At 37.8% G+C, this 18542-nt stretch overlaps 2 protein-coding genes across 2 annotated transcripts; both read right to left on the bottom strand.

Annotated features, from left to right (window-relative positions):
• Positions 1–1192: 1192 nt before the first annotated feature.
• Positions 1193–8066, bottom strand: LOC105872253 (serpin B3-like). The gene is made up of 8 exons (XM_020282419.2): positions 8021–8066; positions 7242–7432; positions 6951–7007; positions 5534–5662; positions 4707–4824; positions 3522–3664; positions 2705–2860; positions 1193–1672 (listed from the first exon to the last, which is right to left on the bottom strand). Exons 2-8 carry the CDS (start codon positions 7404–7406, stop codon positions 1262–1264), a joined length of 1179 nt encoding a protein of 392 aa, XP_020138008.2. The 5' UTR covers positions 7407–7432; positions 8021–8066; the 3' UTR covers positions 1193–1261.
• Positions 8067–11273: 3207 nt separating this feature from the next.
• On the bottom strand, positions 11274–17822 carry LOC105876721 (serpin B3-like). Its single transcript, XM_012774463.3, has 8 exons — positions 17693–17822; positions 16907–17097; positions 16614–16670; positions 15210–15338; positions 14382–14499; positions 13180–13322; positions 12443–12598; positions 11274–11753 (listed from the first exon to the last, which is right to left on the bottom strand). The coding sequence occupies exons 1-8, from the start codon at positions 17805–17807 to the stop codon at positions 11343–11345; spliced, it is 1320 nt and encodes a 439-aa protein (XP_012629917.3). The 5' UTR covers positions 17808–17822; the 3' UTR covers positions 11274–11342.
• Positions 17823–18542: the final 720 nt, after the last annotated feature.

Raw genomic sequence — 18542 nt, 5'->3', positions numbered from 1 at the left:
AAAATTTTCAATTCTGGTCTTTACATATTGGTATACTTTAGGTCAGTTTTAGACTCTCCTTTCTTCTGAATTTAAACTTTCTCCCTAGGATCTCATCTTTGCCTTTAGGTATAGTTACCGTATTTATGCCAGTAGCTCAGCAATTTTATATTGAACGTCACTAATTAAGAGCTTCTGGACATATACTGTTTCTGAGTTCTGCACTAATATTTTCATGTGCCTGCCAGACAAATCTATTTGGATCTTAAAAGAGCCTCAAATTCAATTCTAATTTTAACCCATGATCCTCTCTTGTCCCCAGAACAAAATCTAGCTGGCTAGGTCAGAAACTTGGGTGTCTTTCTTGGCTTCTCTTCACTTCCCTATATCTAAGCAGTTGCCATAATTCTGTGTCCGATCGTTCCTAAATAATTCTCACAAGGTGTTTCATTCTCTCCATCTGCACTACCACCACTCTAATGGTTTCCTAATGTATGTCACAATAACCACAGTGTCCTTTATTCTCATCCATTTATATCAGAGTAGTCAGAATTGGATCTTTCAGATACAGATACAATGATTTTATTTCATTCTTAGAGAAACAAATAATCAAAGCCTGTAATGAGCTTCCTATTCCTTTCAGGATAAAACAGAAAGTTGTTAATGTGGTTTACAGGCTCTTTATGTTCTAGCAGCTGCCTACCACTCTAGACTCATCATGCCCTATTCTAGTTTAAAATATTTCTGCCTGTATTATTAATATCTTTGAAATTATCTTTTCTATGTGTGATTGGCTGTTTGCATTTTGTGGAAAGACAAAAGGTAAAACAAAAACTAACTGAAGTCATTATTTTATTGATAGTGTATTTTACAGAATCATAAAATTTAGATACATAAGAAGGGTTCCAGATATCACCTAAATTCAAAGAACTGTGGGTGTCTAGGTTAATGAGTTTGAAGAGAAAGCAAGATTTGGTTTGGCTTGTTAAACTAGGTTGCAAACAATTATATTTCAAATTTAGAAGATATTGTATTGAAATAACCTTTTATATTACCTTAAAGTTGGACATTTTCCCCAAGGAAATTTTTATTGTAGAAAAAGTAGATTTATATATGTGTGTAGAAAGAGAAAGATAGAGAGACATGTTTTTTCAACCATTAATTCTTGGTGATGACTATGAGATTGAAAAGAAAAATGAATCAAGACAACCTATTGTTTCCAGCAATAAGTTTACTGGAACAATTCTGTGAACATCTTATAAAAGTTACAGGCTAATCACATCTAAGGGGAAGAGACTCTTCCAAAGAAGAGGATGCTGTTGGTCTTATTTTGCTTGATGAAGAATAGGAATGGGTGATTACAATGGAACTCTTCATGAATTGGATAAGAAGCAGATGTTAGGTTGATAGCTATGCCAGTGGCAGCAGCAGCCTCTGCTCCCTCCTCTGTGACCTCTACAAATGCCTTGTGTAGGACTTTAGTCACTACAAGACCCCGACTCCCAGTCATGCCTGAGAGGTCAGTATCCTGTGGAGAGAAAACATCCACCATCCCCATGGCCATCAACATGTCCTTGAGTTCATAGCTCTCTTCCACTTTGAACTGAGGTAAGTATAGATCCACATCTCTCTTGCTCATATTCTGTGAGCTTGTCCATTCTATCAATTTCTGAGCAGTGAGTTTATCTTCAAGCTATAAAAATGAAAAAAGAGGCCGGGCGTGGTAGCTCACGCCTGTAATCCTAGCACTCTGGGAGGCCGAGGCGGCGGATTGCTCGAGGTCAGGAGTTCAAAACCAGCCTGAGCGAGAACCCGTCTCTACTAAAAATAGAAAGAAATTAATTGACCAACTAAAAATATGTATACAAAAAATTAGCCGAGCATGGTGGCACATGCCTGTAATCCCAGCTACTCGGGAGGCTGAGGTAGTAGGATTGCTTGAGCCCAGGAGATTGAGGTTGGTGTGAGCTAGGCTGATGCCACGGCACTTACTCTAGCCTGGGCGACAAAGTGAGATTCCGTCTCAAAAAAAAAAAAAAATGAAAAAAGAAAATGACATGGTTAACTACAGACCTCTAACATAGCTTAACAATGAATTGAATATGTGTGAAGCTTTTGTTTTAGCACTAAGTAAAAATACAAAACATTTATTTTATTAGATATTCTAATAAACAAAATAACAGTCCTGATTATATAAGTACATGGGATTATACATGTGTAAGTATATATGTATGTACATGTATATATATAAACAGAATCATTACATCATTTTATACTAAATGAACTCTATTTCACTTTCCTTATGCCAACAACCTCTTACATGTATTAATTTGTAATATACTCTTCCTGTCCTGTACACACCACTAAACACATACTGCAATTACAGTGTCTACCCTATTGTAATTCCTTTTTTTGCTTTAAGTATTTATAAATTTTTCTCACGTTGCTATATATTTCTCTCAATTAAGTATAAAATTGTTGCATAATACTACCATCAAATTGAGATCCACTGCATATAACTCTAATTAATTAATAATTGCTGAAGCTTTCAGTTTGTATCAGGTCTTATGTTAAAAGATGTGTAATACAAAAGTGAATCATTGTTCCTCATTTTGAATTTTTCATTAGTTTAAGGCTCCTTTGTCCAAAACCTTTAGCCTTGTTGAGACTTGTTACCTTAGGAAGAAAATCGGGCAATGGAAGGATTACAGATGCAAGGTTTTACCTTCTGCAGACCATCTATTTCATTTGGCAGCAGCACAATCATGGTTAGGTCTTCGCCTTTGTATGGTATTTCCAGAACTTTAGCCTGCACATCCTCCAGCAAGGCAAAATTAAAGGATTTTCTTTGATTCATCATCTGTACAGATTTGCTTGTGCCCTGCAATAAATTAATGTGCCAAACAAATACCAAGTGAGACACAAGCCAAAAATGAAAATAGTATTGAGTTACCAACACATCTTTCTCTTTCTAAGAAATAAGGCAGGAAATTTGTGAATAGGAGAAAAGAGTTTCTGTAGGTATTTGTAGCGAAATAAAATTATAAGAATGAAATGTTTTACTTTGCATGGTACATCCCATCAGATGTGTTTAAATTTGACATGAGTGGATTAAGAAAACATTGTTCATGTATACTATGGAATACTACTCAACTACAGAAAACAATGGTGATCGAGCACCTCTTATATTGTCCTGGATAGAGCTTGAGCGCATCCTTCGAAGTGAGATATCACAAGCATGAAAAAATAAGCACCTCATGTACTCACCATCAAATTGGTATGAACTGATCAACACAAAGGTACTCACTTGGTAGTAATATTCACTGGTGTCAGTCAGGTTGGGAAGGGTGGGTGCGTAAGCTCACAACTAATGGAGATGGAGCACACTGTATGGGGGAAGGGCACACCTCTAATCCTGGCTTGTATGAGGCAAAGGCATTGCTTGTATCCAAAATTTTTGTACCTACCTAATTTTCTGAAAAAAAAAATTAACATGCTCTTTATAACTACATTACATTATATAAATAAAATGTAGGCAATACCTTGTTCAGCCAAAATTCTCCCTCTTTTGTATCTTCTTTATTAAATTTCTCCTCCCACTGCCCTTTGAAATAGACTGCATTCACAAGAACCAGTATGGTGGTGTTGTCAAGAGTCTTGTTAGGAAATAGGTCTTTGATTTTTCCTGCAAGGAAAGGAAAAAGAGCATCTGTCATGCAAGGTACAAGTGGTTTGTCTGGAAGATGCTTTGCAAAAGTTTGTGACTGATCATTAATTAATCACAAATTCACTACTTCAGAAACTCACTGACCAACAGTTCACCAGACTCAGCTGTGCTCATGGCTGCTGCCCGATAGAATTACCCCTGTAGGAGATTCCACTCCTTGTGATGAGAAAGGGGTGCAGGTTCTCTGTCTATGGCTGAGTTCAGTCATCTACACTGAATACTTTTAAACTGATTTTATGTGCTCTTTCAACATATCTATTAAGAATTCATCTCTCCCTCCCTTCCTGTCTTCCTCTTTTTGTCAACTTAGGGCTCACACACAGAGGTGTAGGACTTGATGTTTCATTAGGACAAATATGAACTCTATGCTCTGAAATACATGCCCTGTGCTGTCAGACACTACTTCCTGGGGAGTTATTCCATTCATTCCCATGTTGAATTGCTGTAAATTTGTCTGTAATGACAGTTGGGAGGTAGGATGGATATTCATAGAATGAATCCTTTGGTAAGCTCTCTACCATGCATGAGAAAGAAAGCTGTGACAATCCCTTCAGCTCCATCTTAGGTGGTAAAAAGAGTGGGTTACAGAGTGGGTTAAGAGCTGCTTATTTCCCAGTTAATTAAGGAGAAGGGACTTGTTGGAATATTTTTCCTTAAAGATCTATAGTCAAAAATTGTCTCTGACTTAAAGAAGAGGATATGATCTTGAAATGAGCCTGTGCAGAGACTTGGGATCTACAAAAATATAGTCATGTCGACCAGGTGCAAAGAGTTCTCCAGCTGTGTTTCTACGTAATTGGCTTCCTGTGATTCCTTCCTGTGGGATTTCCCCTTGGCTCTCCCACATTAACATGTACTGTTTCATCTTCTGCAGAGTCCTCCTGCCTTCTTTCTGCAAATCCATCTCTACATCCACCCTCAAAACCCCAAACAGTGTCAAGCACAGGGCTCACTCACACAGGAGACTCAAAAATGTTCCTATAATGGGAAGTCCTCTTACCATTTGTTTGAGTTTCCACCCAGGAGTTAATCTTCTTTTCGTTTTCTTCTGCAGCATTTTGAAAATCAATAGATTCTGCACTGGCCAGGTAAAATTCCTTAATATTATCTAAATATTCCTTTAAGATGTAATGGAATAAAAGAGGAATTGGGGTAATGTATCAGCAGCTATGTATTACTGCTACCAAATTTAGTTATTTATAGTTATAGTAAGGTGAGTCCAGACCCTGAACACATCCACTATCTCCTGCCCAAGCCTATTTCTGTGCAGCTGCCACATTATCCATGTGAAAGGGGTGCAGGCTGGCACAAGATGGAGGTAACTGCAGGTCAAAGCCATCTGGCAGACATCGAGGCAGAAGAGGCTGTGGTTGGCAAGCTCCAAAGCACCTTACTCTGAAGCAGGTGACTTGCTTCTGAGGCTTCTTTCCAGTAATTCCAATCAAGACATCTCTCACCTTTGTGTCTTCTTCAGGCATTCAGTATTCCTCAGCTGTCCCCAGGGATTCACCCAAGCCTGCCCACTCCAGTAATATCCCAGGAGTCTTACAATTTCCACCAATCCCTGCTCTATATTACTGGCATGTCATGTCTCACCGTGCTACCCCACCTCCTGCTTCCTCATCAGATTATCCGTAAAACCACACTTTCCTGGTGCAATATCAGAGTCTGGGGTGGAGTTGTGGTATTGGAGCCGATGAACCCTTAGTCAATATGCTCCCCAACTGAGAGGACCAGACTCATCTTCCTTGCCCTGCCACATTAGACCATTCAGACACGTAGGACCCAGGATGCAGAGGAAAGTTTTGGTAGATCAGGTGAAATTACCTCAAGGAATTGATAAGTCTTTTCTCCATAAAGCTTGTTGGCAATCTTCAGCTCATATGCTTCAGTGTGTTTGTGTAATTCAGTCAGAAGCTTTTGAAATTGGTGATGCACATTTCCTGGCTTTTCATCCTTCAAACATCAAAAAGGACCTCATTGAAATACCCTATCAATGTAATTACTAAACCCATGCTAAATCTGTGGTGTCAATACGTAAAGGTGAGTGGTCTCAAAGATGACCTTTTGTGTCAATTCCCTGATATTTGCTGTCTTTTTACCTCAAATATTTTTTGAAATCTACCTTACAATTAACCTCTTCCAGTAAATTCTTTCTTCTTCTTCTAACATATCCAATGTTTTCTCTTTTTAACTAAAGATGCAACACCATTCTACCACTGAATTGTCCCCTCGTTGGTTTAAATGGTTAGGTGTAATTTCCTAAAGCTAAACTCTAAGCTTCTCAAGGACAAGAACCATATTTCATTTCTAACAACCATAATGATATGATTATGTTGAAGTTTCAATTTTTTAGATATGTTGTGACATGACATAGACATGCTGTTCTACCCCTTGATGGAATCATCCTCTAAGACACATTGACTGCAATTTATGGCTCTTTCCTCATGATGGTCATTCTCTGCATGTAAGAGCGGTGTGTGCCTGGTACTCATCTGAGGGCTTTACATGGGTAGCTCGAGAAGTCTTTTGTCCAATTCAGATGAAAACAAGAAAACTCAGAGAATTAAAAAACCGGTCTAAAGAGACATGAATTGGAAAATCCAAGGTTTGAACCTAAACCTGTCTGATTCTAGAAGTCTGTAATTTGTAGCTAAGAGTTTTGCACCATTGAGGCTCTAAATCAAAATATCTCATAGATATCATTTCTCAAAATGTACTTGGAATTTTACTTATTATTCTTGATTTCATTAATGACAATTAAAATTAAATTATTTTAGTGATATTATTGTGATTAATATAATTATTAGTTTATAATAATAACTTTTATTGTGGCTTTTAATAAGCCAGTCACTGTTGCAAATGTTTGCATGTATTTGCATGTATTGAACCAGATTGTTTGTCATCCCTACTTTAACTGGGATGAGTTCAGTGAGGCTCAGCAGTTGTAGCTTACTCACTTTCACTATGTGTGAAGAGCAGAGCTAGAATTTGATCCTAGGCTATGCAGTTCTAGACCCCTGCTCTTAAGTACAATGCTGACTTGCTCACAGTAAAGCTAAAACACAAACTAACAATTATGCAACATGAAATGCAAACGAGTCTGTACACCATATTCTTTTTTGTCCAGGAGTTCTTCTAACAATTGCCTTTAGTTTCTTAGTTTATGTGAAATTTCCAGCTTATACTGTGACCCACTTATATATCTGAAGCTCTCTCTGAAGGGCAATGCTCTGTGACTCACATGGCACTTTGTATCTCTTTCTTTTGTGTTTTCTGTGACTTCATTAAAGTGAAGGACCTAGAAGAGATACAAAGTGGGAGAAGAAAATTTTATTGAGAAGCTATGTTTAAATTAGTGCTCACACAGTTATGGAAATTTTGCTCAGCCCCTGTGGTATCTATCAGCCCCTGCACATACATCAGGCCCTGTGCTACTCCATAGGCCTCCAGATCTGGTGTCCTACGCATGCTCACTGACACAGTGATGGAGAGCAACGTTCAAACAGGTCAAGATAACAAAGCTGACACCTACCTTCTCGATTTGTAGTGCAGTGTTTTCTCTGCACCCTAATAGAAGCATCCCAAATGCTGATGTGATGCTGAAAGGGGAATAGAAGATGTTGTCCTCCTTTGATTTTCCAAACTGTCGGAACATATCTAAAGCAAACTGGGTGTTTGCTTCACTGAGTGACTTCATGGTGACCTTGGTGTGATCTAGAACTCCTGGAAAAGCATCGGATTCATTTTAAAATCACTTTACTGAATGGAGAATCACTTCATAATAACATTTTCTTACAGAAAGTGACATATCTGGGTTATAGGATTCTGGCAATTAAAATTTTCTTTCTTTTTACTTTTCAAGCCTTCTACAAGGTCATGTATTAATGTCAAAATTACAAGACTCATGAAATTACTATTTTCTAAGACTTTGTCAACAGGAAATAGAACATCTTTATCTGTTCTTCATTGGGGGCGGTACTAGGTCTAGGCAGAAAGGCTTTATAACAAACACTCAGATGAAGATTTCTATGGGTGGCATGCAGCTAGCTCTCAAGAGGCACCTCTGACTTTTCCTTCAAGGTTCTGTGTCTGCAAGGCACTCTTCCCCACCCCCGTGCTGCTAAGGATGCATTTGTTCACTTGCAAATAAATAATTGAAAGGATAAATTTGATGAAGTAGGTATTTTAATTTAGCCCTTGCAGAATAAGCAAAATACAATTAGACAGAATGAAGTAGATATAAAACACATTATTATTATTATTCTAAAAAATAATTCATGGTGTTAAGCTGGAGTGGCTGGAAACACTCACCAGTGTTCCTCGAGGAGGTGAAGTTGTCAGAAAGCCTAGAGTGTCTCTGTGTGATGAATGGTGAGATCCTGAATATATATACCTTTCTTCTTTCTGCCACTCCCTCTTCATTGCAATTGGTATTTCAAGTAAATCAACTTTAGATTTATGAGGGTGAAGAGTTTTGGACAAAAAGTCAGGATTTTTTTTTCTACCACTTGCCAACAGAAAAGAAGCCAAACACTTGTAGCAAATGCAATCATTGTTAACCATTTAAGCTGAGGGATTTAGGGACTTTCCTTGTGTCACAATATTTTAGTCTCTTTAGTAATTTGTCCTAAGGAGGCTCATAAAATTCTTGTTTCATCCCTTTTTGCATAAACCCCATAACTGAGTACGATTATGCTCAGGGAGCTCTAAGTCTATGGGAAGCAGGAAATTTTTATGATTGGGATGGATATCCACTTGGCCCAGAAAGGCAAAGTCTCTCATTTAGTATTTGTTTAGGCTTTTGCGTGCCCATCCTTGATCTGGAGGGTTTAAACTAATTCTGTCCCTTATAATTGGCTCTTGTAATCTCACCTAACAGGTTGGGCCCAGCAGGATTCAATTGTTTTAAATCCTGGAGATATCAGGTAGACTTGTTTTTATTTGAAAGTTGTCATGACTCTGGAAAACAAAGCAAGAGAATCAGTAATATTTTAAATAAAAGTCATAAAAAATATTTTAGTTCTTTCCATGACCTTTTTATAAAAGAAGGAATTCTTGGATTGTAGTTGATTATACTATACTTGATCTTAGCCGAAAGGCGAGAAGTGATGTAGTTGATTATAAATTGTTGTTTAATGACAATCAAAGTAAAATAATTATTGTGGATGATAAAAGCCTTGCAATAGTCATGGTTAAAGAAGCAAAGAGATTTAGTTATTTCTGTGGCATATAACAATTTAGCATGTATAATTATTATTGATAGTATTATACCAAGGCATAATAGAATTTTAGGAATCTTATATACTTTTGGAACAAGTATTTATAATACATTGATATAAATACAACCAAAAGAAAGTTACATGCTATTTCATATTTGACAATGCTTTCTTGTACAGTTTAAAATACCAGTAAGCCTAATAAGCTTTTCTTGGATATTTAGTGTTTCTTTTATTAAAAGGTAGTTTGAGGTTAAAAGGACTGAATGGGGAAAAGAATCTGTTTTCAATAAATGGTGCTGGGAAAACTGGATAGCTACATGCAGAACAATGAATCTGGATCCCCACTGCTCACCTCTCATAAAAGTCAATTCAAGATGAATAACAGACTTAAACCTAAGGCATGAAACCTTAAGAATTCTAGAAGAAGATGTTGGAAGACCCTTTCAGACATTGGCAAAGGCAAAGGACATAGGCAAAAAATTTTTGAAGAAGATCCCCAAAACAATCACCACAGCAACAAAAATAAATAAATGAGATCTGATCAAATTAAAAAGCTTTTGCACAGCCAAGGAAACTATTATTAGAGCAAATAGACAACCTACAGAACGGGAGAAAATATTTGCTGTCTATACATCCGATAAAGGGCAGATAACAAGAATCTGTCTAGAACTTTAAAAAATCAACCAGAAAAAATCAAACAACTCTGTCAATAAATGGGCAATGGAAATGAACAGAAACTTTTCAAAAGAAGACAGAATAATGGCCAGCAAACATACAAAAAACGCTCAACATCTCTAATCATTAGAGAAATGCAAATCAAAACCACAATGAGATATCACCTAAGCCCAGTGAGATTGGCCTCTATCAAAAAATCCACAAACAACAAATGCTGAGGAGGATGTGGAGAGACAGGAAAACTCTTACACTGCTGGTGGGACTGCAAATTAGTGCAACTTCTGTGGAAAAGAATTTGGTGATATCTCAAAGAGCTAAAAATAGAAATACCATTCGATCCAGCAAATAGCATTATTAGGCATCTACCCAAAAGACAAAAATGCATTTTATAACAAAGATATCTTGTTATATTCGAGATTTGCTGGGCCACAAGACAGAGAGACAGAGTCACCGAGGCTGTAATTATCAAAAGGAGTTTTATTGTCTAGCTCGAGCTAGGGTCTGAGCCCCCAGAGTGCCAGCGCAGTGGCCTCTTCTTCAAGCAGGGACCCCCCCTTTGTGTGCTAGTGACCCTTTTATAGCTAAGTTGTTTACACACTGATCATGCATCCGCCCCCACAGTGATTCTTACTTCATCCTGCCCCTGATAGGCTCTAACCAGTTCCAGGACCTAGCTGAGAGACTTCGGTTTCTGCGTTCTTTGTCTTTTTCCTCTGCATCCCATAATGTACTCATAATGCCTTGCTGTTAGCAAACAAGCAGTAAACAGAAGCTGGAAGGTGTCCATTGTCCTTATAGCCCAGTATCTTACAATCTGCACCCGAATGTTTATGGCAGCACAATTCATTATTGCAAGGATGTGGAAACAACCCAAGTGCCCGTCAATTCATGAGTGGGTAATTAAAATTTGGTATATGCTTATAATGGAATATTACTCAATGTTAAGAAATGACAGTGAGCTAGCATCGCTTATACTATCCTGGATTAAGCTTAAGCCCATTATCCAAAGTGAGGCGACACAAGATCAGGAAAATGGGCTCCACATGTACTCACCATCAAATTGGTACTGACTGATTAAAACTATGGTGCTCAAAAGGTGGTGGTATTCACCAGGGATTCGGGGGTAGAGGGGCAGTCTCACAACTTAAGAATGTGGCGAGCATTGTGGAGGGGAAAGGCATACCTTTAACCCTTGCTAGAGAGGCAAAGATATAAAATGTAGCCAGAAAGTCAAAAAAACCCCACAAACTTTTATCGGGTGTCAGGAAGTGGGAGTGGGGAGGAGGGGATGTGTATATACTTACATAATGAGTGTGATGCCCACCACCTGGAAGATGGACACGCTTGAAGCTCTGACTCCAGGGGAGAGGGATAGCAAGGGCAATATATGTAACCTTAACAACATTTGTACCCCCACAATATGATGAAATGAAAAAAAATCAAAAAAGTAGGTTGCAAACAATTACATTTCAAATTTAGAAGATATTGTATTGAAATAACCTTTAGTATTATTGAAGTTGGACATATTTCCCCAAGGAAATTTTTATTGGAAATAAGGTAGATTTATATGTGTGTTTAGAAAGAGAAAGACAGAAAGAAGTGCTATTTGAACCAGTAAATTCTTGGTGACGATTATGAGTATGAAAAGAAAAATGAATCAAGACAACCTCTTGTTTCCAGCAATCAGTTTACTAGAACAATTCTGTGAACATCTTATAATAATTACAGGCCAATCACATCTAAGGGGAAGAGACTCTGCCAAAGAAGAGAATGTTGTTGGTCTTATTTTGCTTGATGAAGAATAGGAATGGGTGATTACAATGGAACTCTTCGTAAATTGAATATTGAGTAGATATTTTACTGATAAGTATGCCAGTGGCAGCAGCAGCCTCTGCTCCCTCCTCCGTGACCTCTACAAATGCCTTGTGCAGGACTTTAGTCACTACAAGACCCCGATTCCCAGTCATGCCTGAGAGGTCAGCATCCTGTGGAGAGAAAACGTCCACCATCCCCATGGCCATCAACACGTCCTTGAGGTCGTAGCTCTCTTCCACCTTGAACCGAGGTAAGTATAGATCCACATCTCTCTTGCTCATATTCTGTGAGCTTGTCCATTCTATCAATTTCTCAGCAGTGAGTTTATCTTCAAGCTATAAAAATGATAAAAAGAAACTGATATAGTTAACTACAGACCTCTAACACAGCTTAACAGAGAATGAATATGTATAAAGTTTTTATTTTAGCAATAAATAAAAATACAAAAGGTCCAGTTTATTAGATATTCTAATAAGAAAAATAACAGTGTTGATTATGTAAGTACATTTGATTATTTATGTGTAAGTATATATGTATGTACGTATGTATTTATATGTAAAAACAGAATCATCATATCAGTTTGTACTTAACTCTATTTCACTATTTCTTATGCCAACAACTTCCTAAATGTGTCTAATTGTAATAGACTCTTCCTTTCTTGTATACATTACTTGCCACATTCTGCAACTACAGCATCTACACTATTATAATTACTTTTTTGCTTTATGGATTTTTAAATTTTTCCCACAGTGCTATACATTTCTCTCAATCAAGTGTAAATTGTTGCATAGTACTGCCATCAAATTGAGATCCACTGTATATAACTATAGTTAATTAATAATTGCTTAAGCCTTCTGTTTTTATCATGTCTTATATTAAAAGATGTTTAAGAGAAAAGTGAATCATTGTTCCTCAGTTTTAATCCTTTATTAGTTTGAGGCTCCTTTGTCTAAAATCTTTAGCCTTGTTTAGACTTGGTACTTGAAAATCGGGCAATAGAAGGATTGTGCATGCAAGGTTTTACCTTCTGCAGACCATCTATTTCATTTGGCAGCAGCACAATCATGCTTAGGTCTTCGCCTTTGTATGGTATTTCCAGAACTTTAGCCTGCACATCCTCCAGCAAGGCAAAATTAAAGGTTTCTCTTTGATTCATCATCTGTACAGATTTGCTTGTGCCCTGCAATAAATTAATGTGCCAAACAAATACTAAGTGAGACACAAGCCAAAAATGATAATAGTATTGAGTTACCAACACATCTTTCTCTTTCTAAGGAATAAGGCAGGAAATTTGTGAATAGGAGAAAAGAGTTTCTGTAGGTATTTGTAGCTAAATAAAGTTATAAGAATGAAATGTTTTACTTTGCATGGTACATCCCATTAGATGTGTTTAAATTTGACATGAGTGGATTAAGAAAATGTGGTACATGTGTACTATGGAATACTACTCAACTACAAAAAATATGGTGATCACACATGTACTCACGATCAAATTGATACTAACTGATCAACACGAAGGTACTCACTTGGTAGTAATATTCACTGGGTGCCAGTCAGGTTGGGGGGGTAGGTGGGTAAATTCACAACTAATGGAGATGGAGCACACTGTACAGGGGAAGGGCACACCTCTAGCCCTGGCTTGGGTAAGGCAAAGGCATTACTTGTATCCAAAATATTTGTACCATCATAATTTTCTGAAATAAAAAAATAATATCTCCTGTATAACTGCATTACATTATATAAATAAATTATAGGCAATACCTTGTTCAGCCAAAATTCTCCCTCTTTTGTATCTTCTTTATTAAATGTCTCCTCCCACTGCCCTTTGAAATAGACTGCATTCACAAGAACCAGTAAGGTGCTGCTGTCAAGAGTCTCCTTAGGAATAAGGTCTTTGATTTTTCCTGCAAGGAAAGGAAAGAAAAGCATCTGTCATGCAAGGTACAAGTGGTTTGTCTGGAAGATGCTTTGCAAAAGTTCATGAGTGATCATTAATTATTCACCAAGTCACTACATTAGAAACTCACTGACTAACCATTCACCAGACTCAGCTGTCCTCATGGCTGCAGCCCCATAGAGTTAGCCCTGTAGGAGATACCACTCCTCGTGATGGGAAAGGGGTGCAGGTTCTCTGTCTATGGGTGACGTCAGTCATATACACTGAATAGTGATAAACCGATTTTTTGTGCTCTTTCAACATATCTATATAGAATTCATTTCTACCTTCCTGTCTTCCTATTTTTTTCAAATGTGGGCTTACTCAAAGAGGATTAGGACTTGATTGTAATTTAGGACGAATATGAAGTCTATGCTCTGAAATACACGCCCTGTTTTGTCAGCCACTACTTCATGGGGAGTTTTTCCATTATTCCCATGTTGAATTGCTGTAAATTTGTCCTGTAATGACAGTTGGGAGGTAGGATGGATGTTCATAGAATGAAACTCTCTACTATGCCTCAGTAAAACAGTTGTGACAATCCCTGCAGACTATGTGGGTGTGGGTGTGGTTCTTGTAGCTCCAGCTCAGGTGGTAAAAAGAGTGGCTTATAGGAGGGCTGCTCATTTTCCAGTTAGTGAAGGAGAACGGACCATTTGTAATGTTTTCTCTTAAAGATCCATAGTCAAAAATTGGGTCTGACTTAAAGAAAATGATATGACCTTGAAATGGGCCTGTGCAGAGACTTGGGATCCACAAAGATACAGTCATGTGGGTCATGTGGGCCATGTGCAAAGAGTTCTCCACCTGTGTTTCTGCATAATTAGCTTCCTGTGAATCCCTCCCGTGGGATTTCCCCTTGGCTCTCCCATATTATCGTGGACCGTTTCATCTTCTGCCGAGTCCTCCTGCCTCCGCTCTGCAAATCCATCTCTGCACCAACACTCAGAACCTCATGTAGTGTCAAGCACAGGGCTCACTCACACAGGAGAATCAAAAATGTTCCTATAATGGGCAGTCCTCTTACCATTTGTTTGAGTTTCTACCCAGGTGTTAATCTTCTTTTCACTTTCTTCTGCAGCATTTTGAAAATCAACAGATTCCGCACTGGCCAGGTAAAATTCCTTAACATTGTCTAAATATTGCTTTGAGATTGGAAAAAAATAAAAGAGGAATTAATGGTAAGGTATCAGTAGATATTTATTACTGTTACCAAATTTAATTATTTATAATTATAGTAAGGTGAGTCCAGACCGTGAACACATCCACTATCTCCTGCCCAAGCCTATTTTTGTGCAGCTGTCATGTAGTCCACCTGACAGGAGTGCAGGCTGTCACAAGATGGAGGTAACTGTAGGTCAAAGTCACCTGGCAGACATGGAGGCAGAAGAGGCTGTGGTTGGCAAGCTTCAAAGCACCTTGCTCTTAAGCAGGTGACTTGCTTCTGAGACTTCTTTCCAGTAATTCCAACCAAGACATCTCTCACCTTTGTGTCTTCCTCAGGCATTCAGTATTCCTCAGCTGTCCCCAGGGACTCACTCAAGCCTGCCTACTCCAATAATATCCCATGAGCCTTACAATTTCCACCAACACGTGCTATATATTACTGACACGTCATGACTCACTGTGCTAACACATCTCCTGTTTCCTCATCAGATTATCCCTAAAACCACACTTTCTCCGTGCATTATCAGAGTCTGGAATGGAGCTGTGGTATTGGAACTTATGCACCCTGAGTGAATGCTCTCCACCTGAGAGGAACAGACTCATCTTCCTTGCCCTGCCACATTAGACCATTCAGACACGTAGGACCCAGGAGGCAGAGGAAAGTTATGGTAGGTCAGTTGAAATTTACCTCAAGGAATTGGTAAGTCTTTTCTTCATAAAGCTTGTTTGCAATCTTCAGCTCATACGTATCAGTGCGTTTATGTAATTCAGTCAAAAGCTTTTGAAATTGGTGATGCACATTTCCTGGCTTTTCATCCTTCAAACATCAAAAAGGACCTCATTGAAATACCGTATCAATGAAATTACTAAACTCATGCTAAATCTGTGGTGTCAATACCTAAAGGTGGGTGGTCTCAAATATGACCTTTTGTGCCAATTCCTTGACATTTGCTGCATTTTTACCTCAAATACTCTTTGAAATCTACCTTACATTGAACTTTTCCAGTACATTCTTTCTTCTTGTTCTAAGACATGCAATGTTTTATTTTTTGAATTAAAGATGCAATACCATTCTACCATTGAATTGTCCCCTCATTGGTTTAAACAGTTAAGTATAACTTCCCTGCTAAACTCTAAGCTTTCATGGGCAAGAACTATTTTTCATTTCTAACAGCCATCAAGGATATGATTATGTGGAAGTTTCAATTTTTTAAATATGTTATGACATGAAGCGCTGTTCTACCCCCTGATGGAATCATCTTCTAAGACACATTGACTGCGATTTATGGCTCTTTCCTCATGATGGTCATTCTCTGTATGTAAGAGCGGTGTGTGCCTGGTAATCATCTGAGGGCTTTACATGGGTAGCTCGAAGTCTTTTGTCCAATTCAGATGAAAACAAGAAAACTCAGAGAATTAAAAAACCTGTCTAAAGAGACATGAATTAGAAATTCCAAGGTTTGAACCTAAACCTGTCTGATTCTAGAACCTTCTACTTTGTAGCTAAGCGTTTTGCACCATTGAGGCTCTAAATCAATATATTTCATATGTATCATTTCTCAAAATATACTTGGTATTTTGCTTATTCTTCTTGATCTCACTGATGACAATGAAAATTAAATTATTTTAGCAACATTGTCATTAGTATAATTATTATTTTATAATAATATCTTTTATTATGGCTTTTTAGAGGCCAGGCAGTGTTGTAAATGTTTGCATGTATTTGCACGTATTGAGTCAGATTTTTTATTACCCCTAGTTTGTTGGTATGAGGTCAGTGTGACTCAGCAGTTATATCTTCTCTGCGTTTGCTATGTGTGAAGAGCAGAGTTGGAATTTGAACATAGCATATGTAGCTCTAGAACCATTATCTTAAGTGCAATGCTGACCTTCTGACAGTAAAGCAAAATGTGAAAATAATAATTATGTGACATGAAATGCAAAACCACTGTGTATGCCACAATATTTTTTTGTCCCAGAATACTTCTAAAAATTGCCTTTAGTTTCTTAATTTATTATGAAGTCCCAGTTTAAACTACCACCCACTGAGATATCTAAAGCTATTTCTGAACTGCAGTGCTTTGTGACTCACATGACATGTGGCAGTTCTTTGTTTTGCGTTTTCTGTGAGTTGATTGAAGTGAAGGACCTGGAAGAGATATGAAGTGGGAGAAGAAAACTTTATTCAGAAGCTCTGTTTAAATCAATGCTCACTCAATTATGGGAATTTCTTCCCAGCCCTTGTACTTCCCATCAGCCCCTCCACCACCCATGAGGCTCCTTGCCACTCCATAGGCCACCAGATCTGGTGCCATCCACATGCTCACTGACACAGCAATGGATAGCAACGTTCAAACAGGCCAAGATACCACAGCTGTCACCTACCTTCTCGATTTGTAGTGCAGTGTTTTCTCTGCACCCTAATAGAAGCATCCCAAATGCTGATGTGATGCTGAAAGGGGAATAGAAGATGTTGTCCTTCTTTGATTTTCCAAACTGTCGGAACATATCTAAAGCAAACTGGGTGTTTGCTTCACTGAGTGACTTCATGGTGACCTTGGTGTGATCTAGAACTCCTGGAAAAGCATCAGATTCATTTTAAAATCACTTTACTGAATGGAGAATCACTTCATAATAACATTTTCTTACAGAAAGTGACATATCTGGGTTATAGGATTCTGGCAATTAAAATTTTCTTTCTTTTTACTTTTCAAGCCTTCTACAAGGTCATGTATTAATGTCAAAATTACAAGACTCATGAAATTACTATTTTCTAAGACTTTGTCAACAGGAAATAGAACATCTTTATCTGTTCTTCATGGGGGGTGGTACTAGGTCTTGCTAGAAAGGCTTTATAAGAAACACTCAGATTAAGATTACTGTGGGTGGCATGCAGCCAGCTCTCAAGAGGCACCTCTGACTTTTCTTTCACAGTTCTGTGTCTGCAAGGCAGTCTTCCAACTACCCCCATGCTTTTAAGGGTGCATTTGTTGACTTGCAAATAAATAATTGAAAGGATAAGTCTGATGTAATGGGTATTTTAATTTAGCCCTTGCAGAATAAGCAAAATACAATTAGACAGAATAAAGTAGATGCATGATATAAAACACATTATTGTTATTATTCTAAAATTGATTCATATAGTTATGTGGAGCATCTGGACGCACTCACCTGTGTTCTTGGAGGGAGCAGAGGTTGTCAGGAAGCCTATGAGAGTCTCAGTGTTCTGTATGGCGAGATCCTGAATATATATATACCTTTCCTCTTTCTGCCACTCCCTCTTCATTGCAGTTGGTGTTTCCAGTAAAAGAACCTTAGATTTCACAACCACGATAACACTCACTTTTATGAACATGAAAATTGATGAAAGACAGATGTGACTGTTTGTTCTAGCAGTGTACTTCCTTTTTAATATGTGGAAAAAAATTGCAAATCTGCAGTCTTTGGCAATCTTTGGCTTATTTGAAATGCATGTAGGTGCCCTTCTAATACCAATGAGAATAAGTTTAAAATTTCAACTTCCTCTTATTCCTTTCAGCTCCATCCCTTTGTACACTTCCCCAGTTGTAAAAACAATTCTTTCTGTTCTTGAATATGTAACTGTTTTTAAGGCACACTTGCAATACCAAATGGCTAAAGAGCTTACATTGACTATTTTACATTTCTGAAAAGTTTTGTTCATCCTTACAATTTCCTCAGTAACTGTTCTGCAAAACCAGGAAAATAGTTCTAATTCTGCATCTGAAGAGATACTGAGTAGATGTGTCATCAAACTGTGGAGAACAGGGTTCTATTGCTTTCTCCTACATGCTCTGCCTTGGCAGTGATCCTCTTGGTTACCTCCCATGCTCCTTGCAGCCACACCAGTGTTTTCCTTTGCTTAAGGTCAGTCAGAAGGTTATTTACCTCACTAACTTAACATGCTGACAATGAGAAGAACAGGTGGAAAAAGAAACAGAAGCCATTTTGAATGGCAAATTTCTAATTTTTCATATAAAAATGAAACAGAAAAATAAGTTGT

Source organism: Microcebus murinus, chromosome 17 (genome assembly GCF_040939455.1).
Source record: "Microcebus murinus isolate Inina chromosome 17, M.murinus_Inina_mat1.0, whole genome shotgun sequence".
NCBI classification, from domain to species: domain Eukaryota; kingdom Metazoa; phylum Chordata; class Mammalia; order Primates; family Cheirogaleidae; genus Microcebus; species Microcebus murinus.
This window is presented reverse-complemented; position numbering and strand designations above follow the sequence as displayed.

Excerpts from the sequence above, each read along its gene's own strand:
- LOC105872253 (XM_020282419.2), bottom strand. The coding sequence starts at position 7,406 with ATGAAGTCACTCAGTGAAGCAAACACCCAGTTTGCTTTAGATATGTTC. Across the intron at positions 5,663-6,950 it reads AAAGAGATACAAAGTGCCAT|GATGAAAAGCCAGGAAATGT; the intron begins GTGAGTCACAGA and ends TGATGTTTGAAG. Across the intron at positions 4,825-5,533 it reads AGACTTATCAATTCCTTGAG|GAATATTTAGATAATATTAA; the intron begins GTAATTTCACCT and ends TACATCTTAAAG.
- LOC105876721 (XM_012774463.3), bottom strand. The coding sequence starts at position 17,807 with ATGAAGAGGGAGTGGCAGAAAGAGGAAAGGTATATATATATTCAGGAT. Across the intron at positions 17,098-17,692 it reads TGCTCCCTCCAAGAACACAG|GAGTTCTAGATCACACCAAG; the intron begins GTGAGTGCGTCC and ends ATGCTTTTCCAG. Across the intron at positions 13,323-14,381 it reads GGTAGAAACTCAAACAAATG|GAAAAATCAAAGACCTTATT; the intron begins GTAAGAGGACTG and ends CTTTCCTTGCAG.